This window comes from Triturus cristatus, chromosome 1_1, assembly GCF_964204655.1.
Source record: "Triturus cristatus chromosome 1_1, aTriCri1.1, whole genome shotgun sequence".
Lineage (NCBI taxonomy): Eukaryota > Metazoa > Chordata > Amphibia > Caudata > Salamandridae > Triturus > Triturus cristatus.
In genome coordinates this window covers 43394220-43418643 of record NC_140579.1, presented here as the reverse complement: position 1 = coordinate 43418643, position 24424 = coordinate 43394220, and the positions used below count along the sequence as shown (strand labels likewise).

General features: G+C 44.7%; 1 protein-coding gene across 2 annotated transcripts in view; it reads left to right on the top strand.

The window, feature by feature from the left end:
* Positions 1-24424, top strand: part of LOC146869314 (solute carrier family 12 member 6-like) — an 818593-nt gene that overhangs the window by 313666 nt on the left and 480503 nt on the right. For both annotated transcript variants that reach the window (XM_085648043.1, XM_085647962.1), the window contains one exon: positions 2373-2503. In XM_085648043.1, the coding sequence (XP_085504169.1) occupies positions 2373-2503 (131 nt within the window). The remainder of the gene's footprint in view (positions 1-2372; positions 2504-24424) is intronic.

The following is a 24424-nucleotide window of genomic DNA, read 5'->3' as shown; positions in this document are numbered from 1 at the left end:
TAAATATGCCTCTTTTTGGAAGTACTGCTCTTACTTTATTAGCTAATAATCTCTTTGAACAAAAGTGTTTCAGAATTATACCTTTCTTTAATTTATTAAAAAAGAAACGCAGCTCCTCATGGAGTAGTTGGCTTTCTATGCCAGGTATATTCCAAGAGATGGCAGAAATCTATCTCCCTGAGAACAGGAAATATTCTGCGGATTATCCCCTCCTTTACAGGGCCGTTTCTAGGTGTTTTGCTGCCCTAGGCGAGAATTGAAAAATGCTGCCCCCTCCCTTTTACTACCATCACTCTCTCCCCCTGTCATCCAGGTGTTGGGGAATAGAGGCCTGCTTTGGTGTCTCTCTATCTCATCTGGACTGTCAAATCTGTATTAAAGTAAGTCATCTGTGTCAATTGTTGTGGCTATGTAAGTTATTGCCCAGTTATGCTATCATGGGCTTGAGTTGGGAGAACAGTAGGGCTACTGGCCTCTTCCACCTCCAATCACACCCAGCACGGGCAGATACACAGACCAACGCAGAATCAAACCAACCCATAGTATGCTGCTTTATGGGGCGAGATTCTAGAGACCGAGCAAGCTTTATCGTAGACAAGATATCAAGCAATGCCAGGATAATCTTTTTCGGGGCGGGCCAGGTACCAGCTGTACAATAACACAGGCACCCAGGACTCTTGGTACTTAACGGGTGGAAGGCCCCATGTGAGCTCAAGCATTTGCAATGCAATAGGTCTCGCATTTACGCGAGTTTAAGCTATTGGCATTGTAAATGACGATGCCTTTTATTTCTGTTTTAAAAACCAAAGCATAAATAAAAGGCATTGTCATTTACAATGCCAATAGCTCAAACTCGCGTAAATGCGAAACCTACTGCATTGCAAATGCTTGTTCAAAATGCGACAGAATACTAATGTTCCATTCAAACGACACAAGTGCTTCCTTTTACCCTCTTCAATGTATTTTTACTTAGCCTGGGACAAAAACTTCTTGTCAGTTTTTTCATGCTCTGTAACCATCTCCAAAAGCTTGTTCCAAGCAGGAGACCACCACGAGGCCCCCACATGTGAGATCTGTAGTTTTAAGTGATGTCTGTTTTGTTTTTAATTAAACAGACCGGGACGTCACTTTTTGAGTTTTGTGCCAATATATTATGTACACGTTTCTGCTGCATGGTTTTCAATCTGCATTAAATATCCCGGAATGCTGGTGGGCCCCCATGGCAACAGTAATGTTAACACAGGGACAGGTGACCGTAACGGGGGAAGCACAGCTGCAGTACATTACCAGAGTACGGAGGCCAGAAGACAGTAATACAGGCTCACAGTGGCAGGCACTACCAGCAGAGGGCAGTGTAACATCTGTAAAGGTGCACAGAGGAGGCAGCACTCACAGTACACCTGCCGTCACGATACATCAACAGTGGACTGTAAAGGAAGGCATGAATAGAAACAGGAATATAGTGCCATCAAACTTGAGACGTGGCTTCTAAGCCAGGCCTGGTCCAGCAGTCCCTGTGTCGTGGTAAGGCTGTGGCCTAGTGGTGTTTTTAGGCCCTCGTTCCATCTAGGGTGGAAATATGCATGTGTGCTCCAAGTAAGGCCTTTTGAATGTGAGTGATGGTGGGAAGAGGGGGTAGAGGGGTGGAACGGTGTATCCCATTATCACTTTCCCGACCCCCAGACTGCAGCTCATGGTACAGCACATACTGAACGCATGTGAGAACATATGCAGCACTTTTCTCGTGTCCCGCAGTCGGCACACTGCCCAGGGGCACAGGCGGGTTCAACAGAAAAAGAGTCTCCATCGCCGGAATCTGCATGGTTCTCACTTTCTGGCCTCCGTTCAGTAGCGTGACAGAGAATGATGCCCAGCCCCTACTCCCTGCAGATTGTAATGAGGGGCCCCTGACTCTGCCGAACAACACAGATATTCATTGACCCCGACAAAATGGGGCACTGAGTCCTGAAGGGTTGGAGCCTTCTGTACCCTGGGACTGCATTACGCACATGCATGCATGTTTAGTTTTTTGCCGCCCTCCACCTTTAGCCGCCCTAGGCGGCCGCCTAGCCTTGCCTAATGGTAGAAACGGCCCTACTCCTTTAACCCTATCCAGACCCTACCAGAAGCAATTCCTCCTCCTTTGTATCCAGTTAACATATTTGCAATCTAAAACCAGCGTCAATAGCCGTCACTCCTCTCTGTCTTGATAGTAATATTAGTGTTCGCACACTAACCTGAAATTCTGATGTTCAGTTTTCAATTGTCTCCGACTGAGTAGATGTTCATCTATGTGTATCATCCTTGCTAAGCGTCTCAATCCCTTAGTCTTATAGCCTCTCACAACATGTCCCTTTTGTTTGCCTTCACAGCCGGAGGCTCTTACTTCATGATTTCACGTGCTCTAGGCCCAGAGTTCGGAGGAGCAGTGGGGCTTTGCTTCTACCTTGGAACCACCTTTGCAGCCTCCATGTACATCCTGGGTGCCATTGAAATCTTTTTGGTAAGTGTCTCTGCGAATTTTGGAATCTGGTGTCATTGTTGCAAATAGCTGCTAGTGGAATGTGAGCAAGTGTTTAATATTGTTTAGCCAGTTTACACACACGGAAAGACAGGAAACTGTGGAACAGGTTCGGCCCTCCAATTATTGCTCAAAGTGGGTTGGTGCTAATTTCCTACCCCCATTTGCACTCATTACAAAGACCTTAATCTATGTGACCCGACTGGAGTGCTGCAGGCTGTGGGCTCACCCTGCCCTTGTTGGTAAGACTGAATTTATATTAGCAGTCTTGAGACCATCGGCCTCTGATCTCCAGCGACAGATGACCAACTTGAGAAAAGGGATACAGCTCCTCCAGGATAGATCAGAGGACGCTGAAGGGCAGTTGCGCCAAAATAATATCTGCATCATTGGACTCCCTGAAAAGATTGAAGATCCTTCTGTGGTCCATTTGATTTAAATATGGCTAAATCAGACTGTGCTCCTGGGGGAGTTCTTCTCTGCGGAGAGGGCACATAAAGTCCCTTTGTGGTCTTTAATCCCCCAATCCACTCCGTATCTCCCCTGGAATGCCCCCATGTCCAATGGTGGAGCACTTATTTTTGTTTACTGTGAGAGAGACCATATTTTCCGTGTAGCTATCAAACATGGCCTATGAGAACTGAAGGGCAGTAAAACCTGCTTCTATCCCTATTACACAAGATGAATATAGTGTAGAAGGCAGAGTTTCCCGGAAGTCAAGCGCACACTGCAACAATTAAACCTCTCCTATGGCTGGATCTTTACATAGTGCTGGCAGATGGCAAGATATTTTTTCATTGCACCGGTGCAGGTCTTGTCGTGGCTGGAAATGACAGGGCATGACATTTGTCTGGTGAAACAACGTTCAGAACAAGTTCGGAGGCAGAGGTAGCGTCCATGTCATATAGTGAGAGCCCCGGCTAGGGAGCAAGATGTGGCCGCACAGGCCTCGCTGGTTCAAGATTTATGGGACCTTGCAGAGGCAGCATATTAAGGTTTCGACTCATTGGCATCAGGAGATGTGTTATTGGCCATACAGTCTCTCTAATGACAGAGGATGGCATTGCCTGAGCTCTTTTTGCCCTTTGCAGTGAGGTTCTGTATGATGGCCTGGTCTTGTCTTGTTGTTGTTGTTGAGCAGAGCAGCAAATGGTCCTGTTTTTGTGCCATTTCAAAATCCATATTGATGTGGCAGTGAAACAGTGATACAGCTGGAGATAATTCTAGCTACCCCCATATGCTAATACACAATTGCAACTGTAATAAGTTTGTGTTCAAGGCATGTGAGCTGTAGATCACATGCTGTGCATAGCCTGGCATCTAGTGTTGGGTCCGGATGTTTGCACTTTGTTTTTGTTTGAAGAAGTCTTTTCCAGTCACGAGGTAAGTGACTCCTCCTTTCGGTGATAGTGCGCATGGGCATCAACTCCATTGTTGAACTGTTTTTTTCCGCCATCGGGTTTGGATGTGAATTGCTGCGCTCCGGTTTGGCACCGTTTCTCGGGTTCCCTTCGACGCGCAGTCCACTGCCCTCGACTGTATTGTTTCTCGATCGCGTTTCCTATTCTCTGCTTATCGTTTCGAACCAAGAATCTTTGATCCGAAAACTCGTGGAGGGCCGTTGGGCTACCCGCGCTGGGCTCGCTAGCAGGTCTCGTGCCAAGTTTCCGCACACCAACCTGCACGAAGTGTGCAATCTCTGCTTGTCCCCGGATCATGCCGAGAAGGACTACAATGCGTGCTGATCGTTTCGATCGAAGAAGATGCTCCGTGACCGTCGGGCTCGACGTAACGAAATGCAACAAGGCGGCTCCGTACCGAACATCTTCGGAGAAGATTCCAACCAAGAACACGCTCAAAGAGCCGAAGAAGAACAACATGTATCGGTGTCCGAAGCCGACTCCGACATGGAAGAGAGAAGTGGAGTACAATACACAGGGTCGACGTACCATGAGTACAGAAACCCCCTTAACCCAACAACCAAAACCTTAAAAGGCTCAGGTCCTTCCTTTGCCTACGGGCCAGGGTCAGCACCAAGAAAAAGCCTTTCGGCTCGTGATCGAGTCAGCCTCTTAGCGGCACCGAACCAAAATCCTCGGCACCGAAAAGCAAGCATGTCTAGCCTCCATCTTTGTCCAAGCCTATATCTTCGGTGCCGAAGAGTTTGGAGCCGAAACTCTCGACGCCGAAAACTACAACTAAAGAGAAAAAGACTTTTGGTCCGATGTTCCAACTCCGGATCCGAAACAAAAAGAAGTGGTTATCAACCCAGATACTGGACATATTCATGTCAAGTTACCTGAAAAAAGGAAATTGGCACATCAGGATGAGCATCATATACCTCTAAAGTAAAGGAATATGGCTACAAACCCATCACCACCTGATATTCCACCTTCTTCACCTACTAATCCTCACCTACTTATTACCCCCACTAATTCACCACCACCACTATCACCTGACCCACAGGATGAGGGTGTTGGGGACGGGGAGGGGGAGGGGATGACAACAGGCACACACGATGTTGATCCATGGAAGGATTATAATACTGATCGACATACAGATACTTACCCTGATTTGTATCCATCAAGGCCATCACCTCCTGATGACAATATAGGTAATATTGAGCTTCTTAATAGGGCTGCTCACTATCATGGGGTGGAATTACATAAAGAAACTTTAGAGGAGGACTTCTTATTCGAGACATTAAGCTCCACTCAGAAAACAACACACACTTTACCAATGCTTAAGGGGATGCTTAAGCATGCAGATGCCCCTACTGACCCTGCTTACATCAAAGGTCAACTGCCCTTAGACTCTTTGGTGGTCTCTGTTGCTCGTAAAAGAGCAAATTCTCAAACAGGTAAAGCTCCTCCTCCTGATAAATAGTCTATGTTAATTGATGCCTCTGGTAAAAGGGTAGCTTCTCAGGCAGCTAATCACTGGTGCATTGCTCAGGCTTTGCAAGCCAGATATGATGGCGCTCATTATGATGAGTTGGAAAAACTTATCCAATATCTACCTGATGAGCATAAAGCTAAGGCAAATGATCTCATACAAGAAGGAAAACTCATTACCAATACCTCCATCAAATGTGCATTAGACAGGGGCGTAACACAGGCCCCCGCATCCCCTGCAGTGGTGGGGGGGGCCCAGCTGCAGGGGGCCCCCCTCAGAACAGAACTACGGTCTGAGGCCTCCGGATAAAACGCGAAGTGGGGGCCCCTCTGTGTACATGCAGGGTGCCCCTTAAACTTTTGTTACGCCACTGGCATTAGATGCAGCAGACACAGCAGCACGTGCAGAAAACACAAGTGTGTTGCTACGCAGACACGCATGGTTAAGAATATCAGGTTTCAGACCTGAGGTACAGGCCTCCATTCTTAATCAACCTTTTGACAAGGAACACCTATTTGGCCCAGCAGTTGAAATGTCGCTGGAAAAAATGAAAAAAGATACTGAGGTCGCAAAGTCCATGGGGGCTTTACAATTATTTCAATTTCAATTTTCAATTTCAATTTTCAATTTCAATTTACAATTACCTGCTAGTAGAGGTTTCTTTCGCCGCTCCTTTTAAGGGGGTGGTTCCAAAACTGTTACCACAGAAAATCCCTCCTCCTCTTACAAGGGCAACAATCAATCGCCTTCATCAAGAGGATATTTTAGAGGAGGTTTTAGAGGAAACAATGGTAGGGGAAGAGGCAGAGGCAACTCCACACGCACTTCCCCCTCTAATAACACAGTGACTTGCTTCCACTAACCTCTGATCATTCCACTCCTGTTGGGGGACGTCTCTCTCAATTTCTCTCTGTCTGGAACACCATCACCACAGACAAATGGGATCTACAAATTATTCAATACGTTTACTGCCTGGAGCTTACAGACACTCCCCCCAAACATTCTTCCAAGATCATATGCAATGTCACAGGAGCATCTCACCCTTCTAAAAAAGAGGTTCAATCTCTGTTAGAAAAAGGAGCAATAGAGCCAGTCCCATTAAAACATCAGGGAACAGGAGTATACACCCTATACTTCTTAATTCCCAATAAGGACGGATCTCTCAGGCCTATACTGGAACTCGGAGAACTCAATCTATACATTCAATCAGACCACTTTTACTTGATCACTCTACGAGTACTTTCACTACTTCAACAAGGTGACTTCCGGTCCACTCTGGACTTAAAGAATGCCTATTTTCATATCCCAATACATCCTGCTCATCGCAAATACCTAAGGTTCGTAGTAGCAGGACAGCATTATTAGTTCAAGGTGCCCCCATTCGGAGTAACAACCGCACCCAGAGTTTTCACCAAGTGCTTTGCAGTAGTCGCAGCTCACCTTCGAAGACAACACATTCACATCTTCCCATATCTGGACGACTGGCTCATAAAAGTCAGCTTGTAAAACAGCTGTCTGTCACACTCGCAAAAGAGTGCAGTTGCTCCACGAGCTTGGATTCACAGTAAACCTGTCTAAGTCTCATCTACAGCCATTCAACACACAGGGGTATCTGGGAGCCACAATAGATACACAAAAGGCTTTGGCCTACCCCAATCTGGCCAGAATACGCAACATGCAAAAACTGCTCTGCCAGTTTCAGCCTCGTCACTCATTGCCAGCTCGAGTGTTCATGCAGTTACTAGGGATGATGGCGTCTTGCATACTAATAGTCCCTTTCGCAAGACTTCACATGCGTCCCCTTCAAGAGTGCTTAGCACGTCAGTGAAACCAGTCTCAGGGTCGGTTATCGGATCTAGTGTTGGTGGACGGCCGCACCCATCGCTCTCTGCAGTGGTGCAATACACAAAACCTTTCAAAAGGGCGGCCCTTTATCGACCCAGTTCCACAGATAGTGCTAACAGCAGACGCATCGCTCACTGGTTGGGGAGCTCATCTCCAAACACATACAATTCAGGGCATGTGGAGCCTGCAGCAAAAGCAACTCTTCATAAACCATCTAGAGCTGCTAGCAAGTTTTCTAGCTCTCAAAGCGTTTCAAGTTCATCTAGTAGGCAAAGCTGTCCTGGTCCATACAGACGACATGACAGCAATGTACTATATGCACAACTAGCACAGACCATCTGGAGATGGGCCATACGTCACAAAATGTTTCTCCTGGCAGATCACCTTCCTGGGGTAAAAAATCAGGTTGCAGATCTGCTCAGTCGTCAAAGACAACAGATTCACGAATGGGAACTCCACCCTCAAGTTCTCCTCCCATTCTTTCAGATGTGGGGCTTTCCAGACATAGATCTGTTCGCCGCAAACCTAAACGCAAATTGCCCAAACTTCGCATCCAGACATTCTCACCCATTGTCCAAGGGCAATGCACTGTGGATGAATTGGTCAGGGATGTTTGCCTACGCTTTTCTGCCTCTCCCACTCATTCCATTACTGGTTCAGAGGCTCAGACAGGCGTCCTTGACATTAATCCTAGTTTATCCCACATGGGCTCGGCAACCCTGGTTCACAACCCTGTTGGAGCTCTCAGTAGTTCCTCACTAAAAACGACACCTCACTCCCAATATGCTCACTCAGAGCCATGGAAAAATAAGACATACAGATCCCAGCAATCTAAACATTATGATCTGGCACCTGAAATTTTAGAGTTTGGCTACCTTAATCTTCCACCAGACTGTATTAATATTATCAAAGAGGCTAGACGTCCTACCACAAGAGCATGGTATGCAACAAAGTGGAAGCGATTTGTGATATACTTCAATAACAACCAAATAGATCCATCTTCAGTTCAAAACATAATTTGCTATTTACTACATCTGCAGCGTTCCAATTTAGCGTACTCTTCTTCCATACGCTTACATCTTGCTGCAATAGCTGCATACCTACAGAACAGACAACATCTGTCTCTTTTTAGAGTGCCCGTCATCAACGCATTTATGGAGGGAGTTAAAAGAATCATTCCTCCAAGACTTCCACCTGCTCCAGTGTGGAATCTCAACATTGTCCTCACCAGGCTAATGGGTCCACCCTTTCAACCATTGCATACATGTGAGGTACAGTTCCTTACTTGGAAGGTAGCTTTCCTCATAGCTATCACATCTCTGAGGAGAGTGGGTGAGCTTCAGGCACTAACCATAGAAGAACCAATCATACAAATACATCAAAACAAAGTGGTTCTGCGGACCAACCTTACATTTCTACCAAGTCATGTCTGCCTTTCATATCAACAAATTTGCTGAGTTGCCTGTGTTCTTACCTCAACCAGATTCTGTGGCAGAAAGTGCTTTACACACTTTAGATGTGAAAAGAGCTATTCTTTACTACATAGAAAGGACAAAACGTTTTCGGAAAACAAAACAACTATTGCAAGGTGGATAGTCAAATGCATTCAGATATGCTATACAAAAGCAAAAATAATTGTAACAATTCTCCCTAGAGCACACTCCACTCGCAAACTAGGGGCTTTTATGGCATTTCTAGGAAACATACCCATAGATGATATCTGCAAAGCTGCAACATGGTCTAAACCTCACACATTCACAAAACACTATTGTGTAGATGTGTTAGCAAGTCAGCAAGCTGGTGTGGGCCGAACAGTTTTATGTACACTATTTCAGACCACTGCATCAGCTACAGGTTAGCCACCGCTTTGGGAGATAACTGTTGTTTAGTCTATGCACAGCATGTGATCTACAGCTCACTTGCCTCGAACCGAAAATGCTACTTACCCAGTATGCATCTGTTCTTGCCATGTAGAACTGTAGAGTCACATGCCCCCACCCGCCTCCCTGGGTACCTATACCTGTTGCAGTTACATCTTACTTAGATACATACATACATGGACATCTCTTACTACTCTTACTAACTCTATTATCACCCTCTGCGGCAAACAATCTAACAATGGAGTCGAAGCCCATGCGCACTATCACCGAAAGTGCAAACATCCGGACCCAACACTAGATGGTGGGCTATGCTCAGCATGTGACTCTACAGCTCTACATGCCAAGAACAGATGCATACTGGGTGAGTAGCATTTTCCTTTGTTTGTTTAAATTTCTGTTGATTACTGTTGCTTGGGTTGCCAGTACATGTTTTCTCTGTTGACTGGGCCGTTATGACCATTGTATGGATTGATTATCATCTCCGACGTCATGATATATAGCACAACTCGGGGATACTGTGAAGTATCTATGTACGGGTGCCCACAAGATACACTCTCCTACCTTTTCTCAACATGTTCTGTCCGTACTCTACCTTTCAACCAGAGAGGCGGGGGGCCATTTTAGGAAACGACTCACTTTTGCACCATGATCCAGCAATACACATTTCTTACCTGGAACGTCAGGGGGATGGGCACACCTGCCAACCACTGTCACTTACATTCCTTTCTTAGACGTAGAATCATACAAATAGCCTGTCTGCAAGAAACCCACATGATACTATCCAAATTATGGAAACTGGAAAACAAATGGTGAGGCCTGATTTGGAGTACTACGTTCTCTGCATTCTCTTGGGGTTCATTGGTTTTGATAGCACACGGGTGCCTTACACAATACAGTGCAAAACAGTGGATATTAAGGGTAGGTTTAATAAAGTTAAGGGTTTCCTGGATGGCACTCCATTAATAATTGCCTGTATATATGAGTATGGGAAACATGCAATTCCTAGATAATATGGCACCACATGAAACTAGGACGCTAGGTGTTTCTTCCTTATGGGGAGGGGATTACAATCTGGCACGCCTGCTTGATATACGTTACAGGGTGAGATGGCTTTAGGTGTGTCTCGTACAATCTTATGTGTCTCGGAATCTCATATGTCTCTGCATCATAAGCATGCCAGAAGACCATTTGATGGCCTGGTAGGTAGAGATACATAAAGTGTTCCTGGTTTATTATTAGACCCTGTGTAATACTGCTGTGCTGCATTCCTTTCACCATATTGTTAACTATGTGGAAGCTTGGTTGGTGTTTGGTCTTAGAGAGGCTTACTAGTCTATATTCTACTCTTGAGCTGTTTTGAAGAAGATAAAGGATGACTGTCATGGATTGTCGACGTTTTTGATTTGAATAACTGCAGTCGGTTTTCACAATTTTGAGTTGTGGCATGTATAATATTGTTTAAAGGCTTCCCTATTTACCAGTTCCTTATAAATGCCGAAGATTACCTTTGTTTTCTTTAATGAAATTGGTTCGCCAACCTTTTTCATTTTCCAAACGACCTTTTGATAATGCTTTCTAATCATTGATAGATTGTTTTGTTGTGATTCACACCATCAACAGTCATGTTTACAGTATTTTTTTTTAACCTCTTCAGTGCCCATGACGAGATAGTCTCGTCATGGAGCACGGTTGCGCTGTGCCCATGACGAGATTATCTCGTCATGAACCCCACCCACTAATGTAACGCCCGGCACAGGAGGGGAAAAGGGCGTGGCACAGAAGGGGTTAATAGTGCCTTTATTAGTGCCAGGTCATGGTTGCATTATTTATTTATTGCTTTGAACACGTTTGTGTTACACCAATTCTTATTCATTGGGGGTAGCTTGTTAAGGCTAAAGGTTATCTTTCATTCAATCAACTCGATCTCAGTCATTGTTAGTGGCAGCTATGAGACCAGCCCTTTCGTACAATAGTTCCAACTCAACTCGTCTCTAAATACTTTATTAGCAGGTTGTGTTTGTCACATTTGGATTTGTGAATGGGTAGATGGCAGTATATCTTCCAGCGCCTGCAAGGTTGCATTTGAATTTAAGATGTTGGTTAATGTGCAAATGAAAGATGTTATAGGTGATGTCTACTGTATTTACTGTCAGTTGTCATGCCTTTAAAATTTGATGAATTATGTAGTTATGCCGTCTGGCACTGTTGGGTATTTCAACCAGAGCCAGGACAACTCATTTAGTCTGAAGGAATTGTTTCATGTCTGTTTACTAATAGTGTGGCTGAATGAGGATTAACTGTTGTTGAGGGAATTCACTCAGAATGAGAGTTTATCCTAGGATTTCTTAGACCATGCCTTCCCTTATTGAAAAATAATCTTACGATTAAAAGTAGACAAAAATAGGGGACTTCCAAGGACATTGGAGAAGTGTGCGTGTTTCATTGAATTACTTTTTTTCCATCCTGTTTGCCTGCTTAGTCCATAAGGCAGGCAGGGCAGTCATATTTTTGTGGTCTATGTTGGACTTACTTTTTGCTATTGGTGTTCTTGTCAGATTTATGGCTTGATCTCGCATGGGAGACTTTAAAAATCAGTTGCTCTCTAGCCTTTATATGTTGGCTGCCTTAAACATAGCTGCCTAGATGACTAGAGTTCTTGTTCCATGTGGTTCTAAAGAAGGTGTGTGGAAGGGACTTTCTGCATGCAGCCAAAGTTGGCTCAGTTTGGCTTTACACTTTCTCCTCAGCCCCCATTTTTGTGCCACTGAAGAGTCCCAGATAGATGGTTGAGATACTTGTACTGTAACAGTCAGCACTGGACGCCATCTGCATGTAGTTGTCCTCCATCCCCACGGCACAGGTGCTGTCCTCTATACCTGGAGCTATGGGTGGCAGCTTTTCAAACTGACAGACCGATGTTTCGAGGTAACCTGTGAGCCTTTTTCAGGCCTCCTACTTGCTGAGTCACACAATCCAGTAATTGTGGAATATGACTGGTGGAGGTGGCGTTCCAGGGACTAAGCTTGACCTCAAATTGCCGGATCTAGGAGTCCAGCAATAAGGATTGCTTGCAGCTAGTTCTTGTCCTGGTGCATCCTTTTTGAGCTTTCCTTTTTGCATACCCCACTAAATATGAGGTTGACTTGCTCGAAGCATAAAATATAGGGCCTTAGCCAAAAGGTGTTATATTTTTTTTTGTAAGTAGGATTGCTTTTTTGGACCGCTTTATCCTGGTGCTGTTGTCCCAATTACCTGGTTACGATCGGTCTAATAGTATCACTATGTCCACACATGTGTGGTACCTTCTGTTTTAATTTTCTATAATATTATTTATTATTTTCCTTATTTTGTTTTAATTCATTTATTTTCAGCCCGGTTATTTATTTGTTTAAGACCTTCGGTCAGTAGGTTTGACTACTACGTAGTTACGTTGTCTTTCCTCCGTCTCCATGCTGGGGAGCAGTGCCTTATTAAATGCTGCTTCCGACATGCCTACACCTTTATGCACAGCGATTGAGACGAAGTCAGGCCAGGACTTCTGGGTGGGTGTGTTTTACGGATTATTCAATGACTTGGTAACTTGGAATTCATGTGTTCTGAGTCAAGTCAAACATGACGTTTATTTAGACCATTTAGTCTTTAAACCCATTAAACATCACCCTTTACAATAAATCTAAAAATATGTTCAATTCATCATAACTTCCAGTACAATTATCCAATTTCCATGAGCTTTTTCCCTCGTTTACTCGGTATTAAAACTGTTATACATACACACTTCTATAAAATGACATAGAATTATTTAAAACAGTAACAAATTTCTATTATACAATATTCTTAAAACAATATAAGACACAAGGCTTTTTCTGACAAGGAAACTATCCTAACTTCCATCATATCTCTCAGCCATTCGTTGCCCTTTCCATGAAAATCCTTTTTGCGGCCTCCATGTGCTCTGCGATGGCTGCTGAAATTTCAAGATTTGTGATATCAGTGAGAAGTTCGATTGCTTGTGCGCATGAAACGGTCGCATATTTTTAAAAAAAATGGGCGTAAAAACTGTCCGCAGGGCTAGCACTTTTGGGCAGTCCACTAAAATATGTACATTATTGCACTTTATGCCCAGTCTACATGTACATTTACCATCAGGTTGCCTTCTTTCTGCTTTTACTTTCCTGTTAATCATACCAAAATTAACACCAACTCTCAATCTTAAAACATGTGCTCTAAGCCATTGATTGGGTAATATATCCAAATAGGGGAACCAAATTTCTTTCTCCCAACTCGCTATCATAAATTTCACTGACTCTTCTTTCTCAGATACTCCATGTCTTCCATTCTAGACAATTCTGTCCCTAGAGTTCTGAGTTCGCTTTTTGTTACGTTACGGTCAATTCTCACATTTAAGTTTTCACAAACTAGATACAATTTCTTCCTGACCTCTTTTGCCCATTTTAGTTCACTAAGCTGGGCTTATACCCAATCTTTTCCAAAATCTTACTAAGGGCACTTGTGCCTGTACTCCCAGCTCCAGTCTCATTGCCTGGACCATGGATGAGCCTGGTAGAGACATTGGGGATTTTATACATTTTCCTTCCTCTACATCCCAGCTGCTTTTGCCACTTAAGCCAATTACTTCAGAGCCGTATTGTAGTTGTGGTGGTATCATAGCATTATAGGCCTTTAACACTGGTCTGTGAGACATGTACCCGTAGATACGATTTAATTTTTTCAGCCCATAGACAGATGTCCGAGCTTTGACTTTTTGGGCCTCCAAATGCATACGCCACTTGAAGGATTTGTCAAACCAGACCCATAGGTATTTGTACTCATTCACAATTTCCAATTTAGATTTGCCCAGGTATCAATTGAGCCTCTGATCTCTCTTCCCAAAGCATAGAATCTTAGTCTTTTCCATATTTACGGTTAAATGCTTTGCACCACAATATTTGCTAAATGCATCTAACTTCCGCTGCAGACTCAGCTCTGTCTGGTCCAGAATTACTAGGTCATCAGCATAAAGTAGACAGGATACTTGTTTTCCGTTCATTTTTGGGCTTGCACTTCTGTCTACTTCCAAAAACCTTGGCAGATCTGCCGAAAAAATAGCAAAGAGTAAGGGGGACAAAACACAGCCCTGTCTTAGGGCATTGTTGATTGCAATTCTCTGTGTCAAGGATCCCACCTTATCCTTAATTACTTGGGCCCAGTTCTGAGTGTGTAACTGCTAGATTACCACCAGGCGCCCTTCTGGGATGTCATATTTTTCAAGGTCTCCCAAAGACAACTCCTGTCGACCAAGTCGAGCGCGATGCGGAAGTCTACAAAGCAATAAGTACAACTTCTCTCTTTGCTCCATATACTTTTTGCGCCACTCGCCATAGAGCAAAACAGTGGTCGATCGTTGAGTGCCCTTCCTTAAATCCTCCTTGTTCCACCGGCACAATCGACCGTTGGACCACCCAATCCTTCAAGCTACCAGGACTATCCTTGAAAAGACCTTCTCACCAATATCTAACAAGCTAATCAATCTATAGTTCTTTGGGGCTTTCTTGTCTCCCTTCTTGTGTATTGGTCTAATTATAGACCCCCTCCAGTTTTGGGAATATTACCAGACTCTAATATGGCTAAAACATGTGAGATAAAAATTCTGCCCACCAATTCAACTGGGACTTTATTATAACTGCAGGGAGGTTTTCAGGGCCTGCTGCCCGGGATAATGTTAACTTTCTTATAGTATTCTTTACGGTATCTACAGTAAAGAGATTTTTAAATTCATCAACCTCCCCACTGCAGTGTGTTTGTTTACTTACTGTCCCATACAATTCGCCCAAGTACTCTTCCCATGCTGCTTCCTCCACTACACAGCTCAAGGTCCCAGGTGTCTGTCCAGTGGCTTCCTGTATTAGTCTCCAGAACTGGCGTATATTTTTTGTTTCTATTGTTTCCAGTAGGCTCTCCCAGCTTTTCTCTTTATAAATCCTCTTCTGGTTCCTAACTAACACTTTATATTCCTGTTTCAGTTTAATTACTTGTTCTTAATCTTCTTTCTTCTCTTATTAACCTTTTCATATTCACACATTCTATACTGATCCACCCAGAATGTCTACCATAGGTTATTGGTTTTTCACTATGACACTTTTTCTTGTTTTTTAGCTCAACTCTGAAGCATTGGACTACATGTTATATTGTTTCTTCAAACCAAGAAACATTTTGCCCCCTTGCAGTTTCCGTGTTTAGAGTCTGTTGGAAGTTAGTCAATTTTTCAACATAGTCTTCTGTTAGTCTCGTTGTCAGGCTTTTTGGGTACATCAATTGTTGTGAAAGTACTATTTCACGGTGACTCATAGACTCCCTGAATATTTTAAGGTGCAAGGGCTTATAGTCGCTGCCTTCTCTTTGGGATACCTGGAAGCATTTTACTTTTGAAAAATTCCATGCTTGAATAAACATGTAATCAATGGGGCAATGCTGCATGCCTATCTTAAAGGTTTGTTTTGCAGGGCGATCAGTTTTCATCCTGCCATTTAGACTAAACAAGTCCTTCGACCCCAAGTACTTCCCTAATGTTAAATCTTGTCTAGTTGATGTGCATTTGGGAAAGACTGCTGGCTCTATGTTGTATGCACCCAGTATTTATTTAAACCAAGGATATATTTTCTTTGGATTCAATTTATGGTTAAAATCGCCCATCACAATGATCAAATCATTACCATGCTTTTCGCACAATGCATCCACATCTTCCTTGAAGTGTTCCAACTCTACCCCATACTCAACCTGGAAACCCCAATGCATATATACATTTACTAGTACCAGGTTTTCATACTTCCTGTCTGTAACCAATAGTGAAACCCTGCAGGCGAGGAGCCACTTACATTTTACATTGAGTGGCGTCACCTTTTTTGCAATCCTAGTTAAAATTAGGGTCATAATCAAGTAGGTTTTCACAGATTTTGATCACCTAAGAGCCCTCGTGCTATGATTGACTGACGCATGCACTGTTGGTGGACCATATCTCGGTGTCTTCTTTCTTGTTTCCTTATTGCATGACACTGTGAGCACACTGATTTGCCTTTTTCCACCACCCGGTGTGTTTTTAAGATTCAATTGGATTTTTCTCTTTTTTTGCTGATTAGCCCACTATCATATTAGAAAGCTTGACACTGATATTTTGGTCTTGTGCTATGCTGATATCATTGAATTTGATTCTTTGACTTTTATACCCCTATATACATTTGTTTCCGAATTTTCTGTTGGATGCTCTGATAATTATACTGCCTGTCCTGATGATTACCATACCAATTTAGTTTGGTCGAAACGCCGTGAACGCCTACCTTTGGCACATATTGAAGAGGAAGCATTGATTGCTACTTCTGGTTTTGTTCGATCAGTCTTTGTTAATTTATTTGCCTCTGCCATTGTTTTTCTGTTTACACTGCCAATTGTGTTTTTTATAAGGTTTTTTGTGTAAGTGTGTGAGCACAATTGGTCTATTATTGAATTGTCTTTTTACATTATTGTCTTAGTGTCTTAGTAAAAGCAGCACATATTGCTTAAGTCTGTAGGTGTATCATTTTATAATTTAGCAAAAATAATTCTATGTGATATAGTTTTCATGATTTGTTAGTATAATTCTTTCATTTGTATTGTTTTCAATATTAGTTAGATTTATGATTTGTGCAATTTTATGCTTGAACCTTTGTTAATATTATAGTCTTTAATTTGCCCCAGGTTCGGGTTATAGGGTTGCCCCTGTTTGATCAATTATTACTTTGTGAAGTAGTATTAGTCAAAAATATTTTGCTGATACAAGGAATTACTTTTTGCATCAGTCCTTATACCTTGTCTATTGCTAAAACGTCAGTTAAGATTTTGTTTATTTTAATTTTGTTCTGAGATGCCCCAATAGGAATGAAATGTTTTTCCTGTACAAAACCTAGCAAATCCTTTGAGTGCGAATGATCGTGTGTTTGGGAGATCATGTCCATTTTGGCTTGCTGGCTTTTAATGCAGAGCTGGAAACATTATACAGATCTATGTTTGGGGGAGGTGTTGATTGGATATGCTATTTTTAAATGGCTTGCTTTACCTGTTGCCTAACATTATTCAAAAATGGTGTTGGTCTCATGAAGTACATCCAGTCTGCTTTACACTTACATTGACCAGTCATTCTCTTCAATGAACGACTGAAGAGAGAAAATACAAAGCATTGCTATCTATGTTCATAGACAGCTGAACTTCTAAATAGGCCCTTAACAGTAACACTTAATTATGTTTCTCGTATGTGTAAATGTTTCCATCTTGAAAAGAAATAGCATCTTTACACATAAACACCCTTGGATCCATTCTGATTCCTTGTCATAGTAGTTTGGATACTATAGTGTTCAAATTATATAAATGTAACATTCCCTTGATTTGTGCTCTGAGCACACATAATGTCAAACATGTTGACAGTTATAACAGCACTCTTTGGTGCCAAGAGTATTGACCTTAAGTGTTGCAGTGCTCACATGAATATATGTCTGACTTGACACTGTCAATAACCTTTAGCTATGGTGTTAAGTATTGGAAACCTACATTCACAGGAATGAGGTCAGTTCTCAGGCATGAAACGGCACTTTTGCATAGTATCTTACTTTTTAATTCTCTTGGTGTCTGTTACCTTACTAAGCGTTTAGTCAGAGGTTCTGCTTACATGCCGTTTTTTGCATTTCAAGATACTCTCCTGTTGGTATTGCAAACCATCCTTTGTGGGTTATACTTATGAAAAGTGTCCATAAAGGCTGAAGATTGAAATTGCACTCTTCTAAATAATTCTGGGTATAGCAACTTGCATTTTGTCAGTGGTTCATCTCAATCAATTAATCAATCATCCATTAGTATAGCGCACTACTCACCCGTGAGGGTCTGAAGACGCTGAGGGGGTTGGGGGGTAGCACCTACTGCTCGAACAGCCAGGTCTTGAGGTGTCTCATGAAGGTCAGCAGGTTCCACGTCTTGGCGGCGAGGTAGGAGAAGGATCTGCCACCGGTGGTGGTTCTGTGTATGCGTGGGACGGTGGCGAGGTCGGCGGAGCGAAGCTGGCGATTTGGGGTGTAGAAGGTGAGACGCTTGTTGAGGTATGCTGGTCTGGCGTTGTGGAGTGCTTTATGAGTGTGGGTGAGGAGCTTGAAGGTGATCCTCTTGTTGACGGGGAGCCAGTGCAGTTCTTTCAGGTGGGAAGTGATGTGGGAGTGGCGGGGGATGCCGAGGACGACGCGTGCGGGGCGTTCTGTATATGTTGCAGTCTTTTCTGGAGTTTGGCTGTGGTTCCAGCATAGAGGGCGTTGCCGTAATCCGGTCTGCTGCTGATGAGGGCGTGGGTGACCGTCTGTCTGTTCCGGTGGGGATCCATCTGTAGATCTTGCAAAGCATGCGTAGGGTGTTGAAGCAGGAGGAGGAGAAAGCGTTGACTTGTTGGGTCATTGAGCGTGATGGGTCCAGGATGAGTCCCAGGTTGCGTGCGTGGTCGGTGGGTGTCGGTGCGACTCCCAGCATGGCCGGCCACCAGGAATCGTCCCAGGCGGAGGGGGAGGAGCCGAGGAGGAGGACCTCCGTCTTGCCTGAGTTCAGTTTCAGGGGACTGTTCTCCATCCAGTCGGCGACGGCCTTCAGTCCTTCGTGGAAGTTCGTTTTGGCAGTGGCGGGGTCCATGGTGAGTAAGAGGATCAGCTGGGTGTCGTCGGCGTAGAAGACGATGTTGAAGTTGTGCGAGCGGTCGATGTTGGCGAGTGGAGCCATGTAGACCTTGAAAAGGGTAGGGCTGAGGGATGATCCTTGGGGCACGCTGCAGATGATCTTGGTGGCTTCCGAGAGGAATGCGGGGAGGCGGACCCTCTGGGTTCTGTCAGTGAGCAAGGAGGTGATCTTGCCCAGGGCCTTGTTGCTGATTCCTGCGTCGTGGAAGCGTGTGCGGAGGGTGTGGTGGCAGACTGTGTCGAAGGCGGCCGAGAGGTCCAGGAGGATGAGGGACGCGGTTTTGCCATTGTCCAGCATGGTCCTGATGTCATCGGTGGCAGTGATTAGGGCAGTTTCTGTGCTATGCTTGCTGTGGAATCCTAATTGGGACGGGTCCAGGATGATGTTCTCCTCGAGGAAGTGGTACAGTTGCTTGTTGACGATCTTTTTGATGACTTTCGCCGGGAACGGGAGCAGGGAGATGGGCCGGAGGTTCTTAAGGTCTTTTGGGTCCGCTGTGGGTTTCTTGAGTAGTGCGTTGACCTCGGCGTGTTTCCAGCTTTCCGGGAATGTGGCGGTCTCGAAGGAGCTGTTGATGATCTTCCGGAGTTGGGGAGCGATGATGCGTTTGGCTTTGTTGAAGATGTGGTGAGGGCAAGGGTCGGATGGTGAGCCGGAGTGGATGGTGTTCACGGTCTTGATGGTATCGTCGTCGTTGACGTGGGTCCAGGAGACTAGGAGGTTGGTGAGGCTGGGGGGTGGAGAATCAGTGGTGTTAGCGGCTGTTGGTAGGGTTTGGGTGTTGAAGCTGTCGTGGATGTCTGCGATCTTGCGGTGAAAGAAGGAGGCTAGTGAGTCGCAGAGGTCTTGTGATGGTGGGATGTCTGCGCTGGAACTGGAGTTGGAGAGTTCCTTCACGACATTGAAGAGCTCTTTGCTGTTGTGTGCATTGTTGTTGATACGTTCCTGGAAGGAGGTCCTTTTTGTGGCTCGAATGAGTTGGTGGTGCTTGCGGCTGGTGTCCTTGAGGGCAGCGTGGTTGTCCGGTGTCTGCTCATGGTGCCACTTCTCGAGTTTTTGGCAATTCCGCTTGGACTCCTGGAGGTCGGTAGTGAACCAGCCAGTCTTTCTGTCTGTACGTCGGTTTGAGGGTTTGTTAATCGGGGCGAGGGTGTTGGCGCAGTCGTCCATCCATTGCCTGAGGTTGTGGGCGGATGTGTAAGGTGGTGTTGGTAGGTGGGTTGTGGGTGAGGGTGGTGATGAGCTGGTCTTCGGTGATCCTGTTCCAGCTGCGGTTGGGGATTCATTGCGGGTGGTGCTGCGTGGTGGGTTTCTCGAAGGTGAAGTGGATGCAGTGGTGGTCGGTCTAGTGGAGTTCGGCGGTGTGGCTGAAGGTGATGTGTTTGCTGGCGGAGAGTATGGGATCTAGCGTGTGTGGTGTGGGTGGGGACCGCGACGAGCTGTTTGAGTCAGAGGTTGGCGAAGTTGTCTAGCAGGGCGAAGGAGTTGCTGTCGTCGGTTTTCTCGAGGTGGAAATTCAGGTCTCCGAGGAGGATGTGGTCTGTGGATGCAAGGGCTTGCGTGCTGACGATGTCGGAGATGGCGTCGATGAACTGTAGCCGGGGCCCCGGGGATCTGTAGGCGATTGTTCCTCTGAGGGTGGTGTTGGGTTCGATGTGGATCTGGAAGTGGAGATGTTCGGTGGTGCTGGAGGTGTCTGCTGTGCTGGTCGAGATTCTGAGGGTATTCCTGTAGACGATGGCAATTCCTCCTCCAGCTCTGTTGTTGCGGTCCCTCCTGGTGATCTTGTAGCCATCTGGGATGGCAGTGGCAATGTTGGGTGCCGAGGAGGAGTTCAGCCAGGTCTCTGTTAGGAAGGCGACGTCTGGGGAGGCTGAGTTGAGTAGGTCCCAGAGTTCGATGGCGTGCTTGTGGACGGAGGGGTGTTGAGTAGAAAGCATCTGAGGTGGTTGCGTCCTGTCTTGACGGGTGGGGCGGGGCATGCTGGTGTTCAGCGGCTGGAGAAGCTGCAGTGTCGGCAGGAGAAGGGTCCGTGGGTGAGTATCAGGCTGGCCTGGAAGCAGTTTGATGATCGTTTGGTGTTGAGTCCATAGAGGAAGTCTGTGTCGTAGCATCGTCGGTTGTCGTGGCTATTGCGGGGACTAGGAGGTCTGCCGCTGGGCGCGGTCCAGGCGCGGATGGGCGCAGATGGGTTGCCTTAGGTACGCCTTCGGCGTGCCAGCGGACGTTATTTAAGTAGGGGAGGGGTGGGCAGCTGGGAGGCAGGAGCGGGGCGGATTATGGCGGGAAAAGAAACGCACTAGCAGCGAATATGGACTACGGGGGGAGCGGGAAAAGCAAGCCCAGAAGGGTAGTAGGCAGGCAAGTCAAGAAGCAAGTGAGCGAGCCAAGAAATGTATCGAAAATGCCAAGAATAAAATAAGGCAAGAGAATTAAAATAAAATGTGAGTGAGGGAATTTAAAATAAAAATGCGAGTGCGAACAGGGAGAGGTCTCGAACGCTGCCTGTGTGGGACTGCAGGGCAGAGCGCGAACGAGCGGAACTGCGGGGGGGAGAGCTGATCACTGACCGAGAGTCAGGGGTCTAGCTCGCGCTCCCCTCAGCGGTCGCCATTTAAGTAGGGGATGGGCGAGCGGCTGGGAGGCGGGAGCGGGACGGGTTATGGCGGGAAAAGAAGCGCACTAGCGGCGAATATGGACGACGGGGGGAGTGGGGAAAGCAAGCCCAGAAGGGCAGTAGGCAGGCAAGTCAAGAAGCAAGTGAGCGAGCCAAGAAATATATCGAAAATGCCAGGAATAAAATAAGGCAAGAGAATTAAAATAAAATGTGAGTGCGGGAAATTAAAATAAAAATGCGAGTGCGAGCAGGGAGAGGTCTTGAACCCTGCCTGTATGGGACTGCAGGGCAGAGAGGGTACGAGCGGAGCTGCGGGGGGAGAGCTGATCACTGACCGAGGGTCTCCCCTCTTCAACAGCCCTTGATGGATTAATTGGTTTTTGATTATTCTCCCTCATCTTAAATTGAAGCCCAGAAATGTTTAAGACCCAGTTACCCCTGTGGTGTGGCTCTCTTCTATTACAATTCTGCATACACAAATATTCAATATATTCTAGAGGAATCCTTGAGCTGACAGACTTAGTGTGACTTCTTATCTGCGTACCAGTCATTATCACACCACAGGGTTAAGCTATCCTCGCGTTCTGAACACAGTGGAACTAGTATGTTGTATCAAGAGTGTCTTCATTTGAGTAGGTCTGGACACTAGATTATTCAAGGTTCTACTACTGCCAGAAAGAGGCAAATTAGTTTATCGACCAGCTAATTAATATCATTGCATAGATAAAAAGAAACAACATACAGTAAATGTCTTTACTAAATGTAACAGTTGTACAGAGGCTTAAAAGACATGGGTAGTTGGTTAAGCTTATTAACTCCAAACATTATTTACAGTTAAGCTTAAGCTTTTGATACACAGGCTAGTCGCAAGACTCAAACAAGTAAATCACAGCAAAGGAGAATAATAATTCTAAAATCTCTCTATAATAGTAAATAATCCGAATTATCATATGTTAATGACCATTACTATTACATTCTACTCTTTCAACTGTTTGCTAATGGCTGAAAAGTAATTTACTTCCTTTGAGAGGTCAGAGTATCACAATTAAAACAGTACTTAACATTCCAATCTGAAACCTAGTCTACAAAAAGCACAAATAAGCAAAGAAAGGCTACGTGTAAGCTTTGCTAAATGATAGCTTGTAGTCCACAGATCCGATAACCAAAGTCCCATTACCAGAAAGAATCACTAAGTCCATCCCGGAGTTTCCTGCTTCTAAAACACAGGTGCCACTTCAGTGTCCCGGTTTCTGAAATATATGTCCCTCACTGCTTCGTGAACTGTAAATTCTTTCATTGACCAGGATATCATTGAGAATGTGATCTTCTGTTAACTAAAACAATATGATAGTATAATGACAAACATTTTCATGGCTTGAAAATATAGATAAAGATATCTTCTAGTAGTAATCGATTTTTTAACATATCAGTCCTGTCCTTCCACCCAGAACACACTACCTCATCAATCACTCATTTAGAAATCTGCCCCAATGTTTTGCATACAACTGGCAAAATTAAACAAATCATAATATATTTAATATGAACGCATTTAACATTATGAACAGAGATAGATCATACCCTGTTAGTATGTTTGAAGAATTTTCACCAGCTTTCTGAAAAATTATTTAAACAATTTTTTGAGGAAGCAAGACTTAAGACTACCTGAGAGACATTTGTCCTCACAAGATACTGAAGCATGGGCGTAAACCACTGATTCATACTTCACAATGTATTATACATTGTGAATGCTTTTGTGACATCTGTAGTAGGTCTTGCAAGGTTGAATCCACGGTGAAGTCACATACTATAAAAGGCCACACTAGGCTGTACCAGATACTCTTAGCAGACCAGGTCCCTTTTCAGCTCATCGTGTGGCCTGTCTAATTCGCACATTAGAAGCAATTTAAAATAAGCTGATCACAACTCCACATTTGCATCTCACCTCCTACTAAGGTAGGAATAAAATAAAAAGCCCACAATTCATCGCTCTAACATTGTTCCAGCAAACACTTGCTAGTTCCCAGTAACTCTAACATATTCCTAGGTAACCATATAAAGACTCAAGCACCAATAAAATCATGTTAGTTCAAACCTAAGAAGTGGACTGCATACTGCTCCAAAGACGTCTCTGACAACAAGTGCATCATTGGCTAATATAAAAAAAATGGAAGAAAAGCAGATCGCTGATGAAAATTCAACTGCAACCTGGCTTGCTACCACATCATTTTTCATACTATTTACCTTTGTGCCCACAGGGTACAACAATCAGTATGCCCACAGAAAGGGTTAGGCCTTTCTGTCACCCACAGGTCCTCCAGGCTCCGCCCCATAGGCAAACAAGTGACACTCAGGACCATGGAGGGTCTCACACGCCACTTCCTACTCTCTGCCACCAGGGTGCTCTTCAGTTCTCTGACCTTCTCACTATCCCATCTATCTAAAATACCTATACTACCCTGCTCAGACTTCGACCTCCCTGACAACCCAAAGCACAAATATATTTAGACACGCCTTTCTCAACATAGAAATACTCAGCAAGGTACAGCATGTCACCAAACCAATTCATGGTGAAGACCGTAGACCTCTTCCTCTCAAGACTACCAAGCATTCAGTGCAAACATTCCCAACTCCTGGTGTTGACTGGCCATCTTCCCACCCCCAAAACCCGTTTTTCCATCCACCCAATACATAAAAGGCAGCTAAATAACAATAAATGTAAATATTCTTCAGGCACTTCTTCATCAGCAACCTACAGCTGAAACCCTTCAGTCAACACCACCCCCCAAGCATCTGCCATGAGTTTCCTTTACAACAACTTGAAAATATTGCTGGCCAATCCTGTAAACATCCTTCCTCCAATGAAAACGTTCAAGCTCAAAAGTAACAAACAGCACCCTGGTAATCCAGGAACCCATCTAACAAGTAGTGCAC